Source organism: Megalops cyprinoides, chromosome 9 (assembly GCF_013368585.1).
Source record: "Megalops cyprinoides isolate fMegCyp1 chromosome 9, fMegCyp1.pri, whole genome shotgun sequence".
Classification (NCBI taxonomy): Eukaryota; Metazoa; Chordata; class Actinopteri; order Elopiformes; family Megalopidae; genus Megalops; species Megalops cyprinoides.
The window spans coordinates 2525373-2534874 of NC_050591.1; the positions used below are offsets into that span (position 1 = coordinate 2525373).

At 41.6% G+C, this 9502-nt stretch overlaps 1 protein-coding gene across 1 annotated transcript in view; it reads left to right on the forward strand.

Moving 5' to 3' along the window:
* The window catches only part of LOC118782888, a 48260-nt gene extending 39410 nt beyond the window's left edge, over positions 1 to 8850 (forward strand). Inside the window, exons 2-5 of the mRNA XM_036536501.1 lie at positions 6127 to 6187; positions 6571 to 6660; positions 7466 to 7490; positions 8539 to 8850. Of these exons, the coding sequence (XP_036392394.1) occupies positions 6127 to 6187; positions 6571 to 6660; positions 7466 to 7490; positions 8539 to 8850 (488 nt within the window). The remainder of the gene's footprint in view (positions 1 to 6126; positions 6188 to 6570; positions 6661 to 7465; positions 7491 to 8538) is intronic.
* Positions 8851 to 9502: the final 652 nt, after the last annotated feature.

The following is a 9502-nucleotide window of genomic DNA, read 5'->3' on the forward strand; positions in this document are numbered from 1 at the left end:
CAAAAGACAACAGGGCGAAACTGTAAACTTTTCTGACTTGGACTGGGCCAGTAAATGTGAAATCCTAAGCAGTAATCCTGTGACAGTCATAAGATTATTCGAAAAAAGAGTGGAGGCCCTAATGGGAGATTTAATTTTGTCACCTGCTCAGCCCATAGGTGAAGTAGTGGACATGTTTTATAGGGTAGGTATGGGGTTTTATAGAGTTCCAAGCCAGAAGATCAGGCCACATCCACGGTCTTTTTTGGGTCAGAGATGCACCAGAGTTTAACAGTGACCCTGATGAAAAGGTAGCTGTATTCATTGATACATACATATCATGTCAGCTGTCAGATGAAAAGACAGACCCTGAACTGCACAACATTGTGGAAGAGGTCCAGTCACACAGCAGGAATCATACAAAGTCATGCAAGAAAGGTAAGAAGCATTGCCGCTTTGGGTTTCCCAAACCCCCGGTGAAATCCACTTTCATAACAAGACCAGGGCCAGCAGATCCTGAAGGACCAAATCCAAAAGTGCAAGCCAAAGCCAAGCTGAAGCATATTTGGGGTTTCTTCAATGATCTCTTCATTTGGAAGCACAGATGACATCCTTTCAAAGTGCAACATGACCTATGAAGAATTTTTCTCTTGCCTTCACTTGATATCAGACTCCAATGTTGTCATGATGAAACGTGGATCCAAGGACTGTTGGATTAATGGCTACAATGCACATTTGCTGAGAGCCTGGAATACCGGTATGGATATTCAGTACATCTTGAATCCCTACAGCTGCATAATGTACATGTTGTCATACATTACCAAGGCAGAATACAAGATGAGTGACTACCTTAAACGAATTGTGAAGGAATCAAGCAATGAAAATGCATCTGAGCTGGAGGAAGTGAAACAGATAATGCAATCTTATTCCAAAAACCATGAGGCAAGTGTGCAAGAGTCTGTTACTCATATGTGCAGCTTAAAACTAAAGTCTTGCTCTCGCCCGGTTATCTTTATTCCCATCGATGACAGTGCATTGCAGATGAGCTTACTAATGAAATATCTCGAGATGAGAGATCCAGACTCTGAGAATGTGTGGATGACTGGATTGCCAGAAAAGTACAAAGCCAGGCCTGAGACTCCTGAATTTGAAGCAATGTGCACGCCAGACTTTGCGTCAAACTACTGACTTGTCTATGGCAGACAGAAGAATGGTAAAAATGTCTTGCCCCTTCAAGACAACATGGCATTTATTCAGAAGCTGACAAAAGGCAAACCTGCTGTCATTAGATATGCATGGTTTTCTGAAAGGAAGGACCCGGAAAAGTTTTATGGGCCTCCTTTTAAACTTTACCTTCCACATAGAAGCAATTATCAACTAAAGTCAAACACATTCAATCCATATCAGTCCTTCTTTGCATGTGCATTTGTCACCCTACCTGGCACTGATCTATTGACACCTGTTTGTGATTTTGTGAAGAATAACAGGTGTCAGTATGAAAAAGACAACAAAGTAATTGAGAGAGCAATAGAGGACTTTGCTGCAATTGGACCCATTGAGGATGTATAGGCCACTTTAGCTCCTACTACAGAACTCATTTGGATTGAATACATTTCAGAATGTGAACCGATGGATGCAGATGAGGTTAATGAGCAAGACGATGTTCCGGAATACAGCAGAAATTCTGACAGGACAACAGCTATGCCACTTGTAGAATGCCCTCTACTGAGTCCAGCAGCTGTACCAAAATCTTAATCAAACCCAAGCGGTTGTGTTTTACACAGTAAGAGACTAGTGCTTGAGGCTTGTAAATGGAGAAAGACCTGAACAGTTATTTTACTTTGTGTGGAGCTGGCACTGGTAAATCTCATTTGATCAAATGCATCGATAACAAAGTGACAAAAATTCTAAGAAGACTGCCTAGTGTGAGTGAACAGGGAGACATATCAACACCAACAGTGCTACTGACGTCTTTCACAGGAACCGCTGCATTTAACATCTCTAGAAATACATTCAATATTCAAACTGCCAAGGAACCTGAATCCGCCTTACCAAGGACTTTGGATGAAGTCAGAATCACTCTCTCATATGTGCAGATAATAGTCATTGATGAAATTTCCATGGTGTCTGTTACGTGCGGCACACTGTGCGTTTGTGGGGGTCTGGGCTGCTGGCGTCTCAGAGTTCCTCCCTCTCTCCTCTCCCGCTGCTCTCCTGCTGCAGGCATCCCACTGCTCTGCGTCCCGCCTCCTCGTTCCGGCCCGGCCAACCAGAGACAGAGCGCCTCCTTTAAAGATGCCAGCTTCTTACAGTGGAGATGGCTGTTTTTCGGTCTCTCGTTAATTTTGTGCATCATGACTTCCAAACTTGCTTAACTGTGTTTTGACTTTGTATCGTTTTCTGACGGTGATTTTAGATTGTGTCTCGGCTTGGTTGCTTTCGGTTGTCGTGGGAGGACAGGTAAGGTGGGGGATCCCCGCGTTAGTTGTTCCTTTTGTATAGGGTTAGGGTAGAGGCGGGTGCCACCTGTGTATATTTTTGTTTTTTGTTTGGTTCTGCCAGGACTAACAGAACTTCTTTCAAATGCCGCCACTGGGAAAGGCAAAAGCACTGTACATCTATGAGGACAATACAATAGATATTTGGAGAGATTGCTTCCAGATAGGGACAGAAAGAAGATGCTGCATTTGCTGAATTGCTCAACAGGCTTCGTGTCAAGAAGAAAACAGAACTTTGTGTGCCAGTGACACAGCTTTACTAGCCACATGCACTTTTTCTAACAAGCCTGACTGCGCCTCAGATGTATTACACATTTTTGTCACAAACAAGCAGGTGGATCAACACAATAATGAAACTATATCCACTCTCTGTCCCAGCCTAACACGTATTGATGCGGAAGACTATGAACAAGATGAGTGAGTAGGACAAATGAAAAAGCAAGCAGCTCCATTTCAAGGCCGCAAAGGAGATCTGCCTGACACGTTACAGCTGTCAGAGGGTGCGAGTGTTGTCCTCATGAGAAATATAGACATAGAAGATGGTGTGGGACATTTAGAAGGGTCTTAAAGATTATTACTAAAACAGGCAAAGACGGCAATCCATTCATGGATTTAATCGGGTTGGAGTTGGATAACCCTACTGCAGGAGCCAAGAGACAATCAAGTCCCTGGAAGCCCTAAAACTGTTGCCTACATTGAGAGGGTGGAAGAGAGATGCAAGAAGGGATTGGTACATCGTCAGTTCCCCTTGAAACTGGCCCATGCTTGCACTTCACACACTACATGAAAAGTGGGATTTACCTGAGTAAGCAGCATTATAAATTGCCGTGGAAGTTCATGGGAATTTGTAAGCAGCACAGAAAACTGTAGGGAACTGCCAGGAATTGACGTGAGGTTTGAATTTCTGGCAGTTTTACAAGCCTGAGAAGCTTGGCAGTTGACCCCCCATCCCCTAGGTCTAGGGGCGGCTTTCACATGTAAATGAAAATGCTGTGAGCTATACAATGCAAATCAGGGTAGTAGGGGGGGTTTTACTCACCACTGGTCCAGAGGTGACACCTTTTTATAAAAGCTACGAACTCCATTTTAAGAAAATCTCTGGTATAAATAGATGAACAAATGAATGTATCAAATGAACAAAATGATCAGATTATCCTGGATATAATTCACAGAATAATCGACACCAGTCGCGTAATTAGAACAAATGATTATGCTCGCGAAACACCGCAGATTGAAATTTGTGTGCTATTGTGAAAACTACAACATGAGATTGTTTAATTAACAAGGATGTCACGTCATCTCAAAGCTTTCTCTTAAATGTTTCACATTATAGCTTTCTTGTGTTACAAAAATTCAAATTACAAAACGGAGCTAAATTTAGTTTAATCGAATTAAATTACTGAGAATAAGCTTTTATGTTAGGTTGAGTGTTATGAACAGTAACGTTTAGAACACAGACCTCACAAAAGCTGTGATGTGTCGTGAGCATTTAGCGTAATTTAAATCAATAAATGCCATCCTTGTTAAACAATCTCACCTTGTAGCTTTCACAAGCACACAAACTACAGACAATCTGCGGTGTTTAATAATAATAATTTATTCTAATTACACGATTGGTGTCGATTATTCTGTGAATTATTTGTTTTATTGTTAATCAATGAGGATAAAGGGGAACAGGTTGAAAGTAATGATAGGTTTAAAGGTAGTGTTTCGGCTTCCCCTGTTTCCAGCTCACCAGCCGCTACTGATTTTTGGAGAAACTCACAAAAGCTGAAATTCTAAGTAATTTACACTTGCTGTTGCTTATTCATAGATTGGAGCCTGCATGTCCCAGAGGAAGTTGTGGCTATTCAGAAGGTTAATGTTTTGACGTAGAGCTGACTAGATCCACCCCCAGTAACTGAATTTAATTCCAATAAGTAACCAGTATCATGTTCAATTTCTCACGTTTATAACAAACCAAATTTCATGAAAATCGGTTCAGACTTAAGCGAGTTACAGTCCATTTTGTAGAGAAGTCTGCACCTCTCAATACACATTGTATATTCATTTACTAGGGTATCTTGACCGCTCCAATATGGCGACCACGCAGATGCATAGTGGCAGCATACAGCAGCGGCCAGTGAGCTATCAACGTTTCTATATCTATGGGTGTAGCCATGCTGTTGATCCAACTCAAACCCACCAATAGAAACTCTTCTCTCATCCATCAGCGTAGATCCCACCCATTACATCCAGTTCAACTTGCTTTATGACCCTTAAAACTTTTTGACCCAACCAAAGAGGACTGATTTGCAATCAAAACATTTTGCGTCGCAAAAAAGACAAACTTGATTTTTGATTGCAGTGCAAGAAATTCGCTCTCAAATTCTTTTATGCTTGCGTTAAAAAGACACAAACATCGCTACATCTCCCATACTCTATACCTCCAGCCTGCATAAACACAGCCTAAGTTTGTACGGATGACGCTTTCTGACGTGAGGAGCCATCATGTGCCACTGTATAAGGAACTACTTGGAGTCTGGATAAACAGGACCAAAGTTTGGAATGATCACACTCTCTGACATGTGAAGATTAGATGGGCCACTCAACAAAGTACTACCATTGGAAGTTATTGCATTTACTCCCTGAAGATCTAACAACTACGGCCTCTGTCAACACTTCTGTTTTTCATACATACTCTGATGCACAAACTTGGACACATCATCAGTGTTGTATCCTGGAGTCCTCAGGTGTTTCGGGTCTCACAACAGACACCCTCATCCAGGTGACCCGACCAAGGTTGATCAAGCCTCGGCCTGTGTCCAAGTGGCGTTCTACTGACACCACTGGTCACCCCTTCTCAGCCAGAGCCATCTAGATGCTTCCTCTGCCACCTCCACGCTGTTGCTGATGGCTCTTCTTCTGCTTGCTCCCATAACGCCCACACAGCAAAAACGCCAGTGTTGAGTTATCAGTGATACATAGCCTAGAATTGTCCAGAGTTGTCCAGATCTGAGTTGATTAAAACGCTTAAAACACTGGTGGTGGAGGACTTGAAAAGACCTTGTGAAAAGGAATATATCTCGACCAACACTGATTAACATGAAAATTTTGATGGGAAAACTGTGGTTGCTGTAAACTATGAGAAAAGCATATATATTTTCTTATTGTTTCACACGCCAAAGCTAAATGTAAACCAACACATGTAGCTAGTTAACGTTAGAATTAACAGTCACGTTAACTAGCGAGAGCTAGCTGTCTAATAACATTAGCTATGCTAGGTAGATGGCATTTGGTTATAAAGTCCTCTAGTAGGGCATCAAAAGTATAATGTACTATACTACATTATAATGTACTGTTGGTATTCAGCCAAAAGCAGGATGTGATGCTATTATGACAGAAAACATTAGCGACTAACGTTATGCTTAAAATGCTCTTAATAAGCTGTTGAGTGAAATAAAGAGTGAGTTAAGTGGGCACTAAACGTTAGGTAGCTAGCTACCGCAGGTTAGCTTAGTGTTAGCTATGATAATGTTAATACATGTGTGAATGGGGAACAGGCTGGCTTCTTTTTCTAGCACATAAGCTATTTAGGGTGCTGTCTGGTTTTAGCTAAGTTAACTTAGTCATGTTTGTATTGTAATGTCCAGCATGATTTCTCTTTCAGATTTGAATGAAATGAGAAGACTTGTTAACATATTAGTTGGACACATGGTTGAGAACCATGGGTAAGTCCATTTTTCTATTTGAACCACACATGAACCTTAAGTAAACTCGGATTTTACATTTACATTCCATACACATTAGGTGATGTTCAAAAATGCCTGGTCCAAAAATGTACAGAAATAAGGTTTGAGTACAGACTCGTGTGTGTGTGTGTGTGTGTGTGTGTGTGTGTGTGTGTGTGTGTGTGTGTGTAGCACCACGTTAAGTCTTATTCCATGTACTTATAAGCTTTTAATTAAATTTTGGGCAACCTTAGTAATATCTCAATTGCCACTGACTGAAAATTATGCATGTGTGCATGTTTTGTACAGTATTCTCAAATCTATCTCTTGTGCAATACATTTGTATTCATGAGAAGACAATATTTTTCTTTTACCTTCCTAAGGAGGATTCCAACAAGGCACCAGAGAGAGCAATATGCTCTTGGCATTGTGACACTTTTCCCATCATTGGGGGAGCCTCAAAGAAAGGCTATGTAAGTGTAAATCTGTATCTGTTAGACAATAGCTCTTACTAGTCGATCACTGCAATCATGAAAGGTCCAACCTGTGGTCCTACAGAAGAAAAAATACCATAACTTGAGCATGGAAATGATGTAAATCATGCTTTCCTTTTTTTCATTTTGAAGATGTCTTCAAGATTCAATTTATTTCTGGGCGTGTGTAGTCTGGGTCGCCTGCGTCTCGCCCCCCCCCCCCCTTTCGGTCTCTCTCTCCTGATGCAGGTATCCTGCGGCGCTGCGCCCCGCCTCCTCGTTCCAGCTCGGCCAACCAGAAACGGGGCGGTCCGATTTAAAGATGCTGGATTCTTGGGGTGCTGGCTCGCTGTTTTGATCCGTCGTGTTCATCATTTTTGCTTACAAACTTGCCTGTACCGTGTTTTTGATTTTGCATCGTTTATTGACTTCGATTGTGGATCTTGTCTCGGTTTTGGTAGCATTCGGTTGTTGTGGGAGGAGGACAGGTAAGCTGGGGGATCCCCATGTGAGGGTTCACTGTGTTAGGGTTAGGTTAGAGGCGGGTGCCGCTCCTGTGTATTTTTGGTTAAGTTAGTTAGAGTGGGTAGGTTTTTGTTTGGCTCTGCCACCCCTTTTGTTTTTTTGTATTCAGTTGGATTTGTATAGGTATGTAGGGTTGGTTTTTGTTTTGTTTTGTTCTTTTCTTTGGCACCGTCTGTTGTCCCCCCCCCCCCCCCCCTTTTCCTGTGAATGTTTGTCATTGTATATCGTCTGTTGTGGAAATCTGAGACAGCCTAGTAAATGTTCTGTTTAAATTTTGTAGGAGCACTTTTACGATCCTGATGGTGGTACTGGCTACATTGTGTGGCGCCTCAAGACAGTCAGAGGAGCATATCTCATCGTACCTGCAAAATCAGAGATACGACCACTCCCAAGAAGGACGATACTGGCTCTGGCCTGGTCCTTGAATAGATCCACCAGTCCTGAGGAGCAGCTTTATGAAGATTCTATTAGAGAGATCATTGCCTTTGTTACTCATTCTTCTGATATAGCTCAGATCTTCCTTAAAATGAAGGACATTTTAATTCAGACATGCACTTGTCTACCACCCAAACAAGACAACAGATATCCTAAGGGTCGTTCCTGTTATCCGGTAACATTTTGGCGTCATAATTCTTGAAAAAATAATTACATGTTTTTCATGTTTTTAGCATTCTATCAGAATAGTGACCTGTTTATCTATTAGGAATACATATTGGTCAAGCTCAGGGACTCAAAAAATAATAATTATGGGTAGATTGTTCAGACACTGGCCGTGAAGGTAAAAGGGGGACGAACTCCATATTAAAGTATATGTATTTGAATACAATGTCCGTGTTGGTGTAATGGTAAGACATCCAAATACTTTTGTCCATATAGTGTATGTAAAACTTGGAATCTGGACATAATTATCAGTTCAGCAAGAACCTTAAGGAATATGCCTAAGACTGTGGAGTTAAGAGGGGGATAGTATTGGACTTCATGGACTCCCCTAATGTATGTAGTGTCTTTAGTCCCTGTTGAGAAAAATCTTCTTTTCAGAATGGGATAGTGACGTGGCCACTCTGCTTTTGCTCATCCATCTCCTTCCACCTCAACCTGGAGGGAAGAGAGCCGCAAAAATAAGTGCAGTGGATGCGGCAAGCAGACGTGTAGTGTATCAAGGTATCAAGCACCCGTTTCTTTCTTGCAAATAATATACTGGGACTAGTCTATTAAATGTGGATTGTTTACGTTTTACAATATATTATATGATAAGAATAAGGTACCCGTGAAAATACTGAGTTTGATATGAGTGCCATAGCCTTTATAGAATTAAACTGGAATGCATATTATCTGTTTTGTTTCCCCATAAAGTCCTGCAACAGCATTGATGAACACCTTCGGAAAAGAGGTCAACAGCCATACCTGTTTGGTGTAGGTGGATCCCCCCGCCTGATTGACCACTTCTACATAGCTCTTGATAAGAAGCTTATTCCTTGCCTGGCTGGTGGTTCCCTTTCTGCATTTGATGAACTATTCAAAACCCACTTTGTGTTCAGCGTAATGCATGATGATGCACTCCTTAATTTCTACACTTTCATGCAGACAACAGTGTACAGAATTGATATTGGGATAACTAAAGAAGCTCCAAGAGTGAAAGAACTGCGAGCAAAACTGCTAAACTAGGTTGTGAAACATTCTAGCATGTTTATTTGTGTCAGGACTCAGGCATGGACTCAGACATGGACCACGAGTGCTCCAATTCCAGGCGTTTATTAACAGAATTGTCAAACAAGCAGGCAGTCCAAAACAGGCAGGGTCAAAATACCAGGTAGGCAGTCCAAGGGCAAAACAAGGATCAAAACAGCAACAGGCAGGGTCAAACCGTGAAGGCAGGCAGATCAGGCAATCAGGACAGAAGGGCAGGCAAAGATGATGTTGAGGAATAGGCGAGGCAAAAACCAGCAAAATCCAAACAGAGAAACAGGACCGGCAGAAACACTGAAACGATCTGGCAAACAACACAGTTTTCAAAACCCATTTTCCTGTTTAAATTCGGACTATAAACGAGCTAAGTACTTTAGTGAAAAATGGGGTATTGTTGAACCTGTAGAAATTGTTTTGGGCATAAGAAATGATACTAGACATAACAGGAAAACTGGCACATATTGTCAGGTTCCAGTGAATGACATGTTTGTATATATCCCTATTTTAGAAACATTGAAATTCATGTTCTGAAACCCTGAGATTTGTGAGAAGATGAAAGCAGGTACCTCATCCAATGAAAATATTTACAGAGATTTCAATGATGGGAGTTACTTTAAGACCCATCCACTGT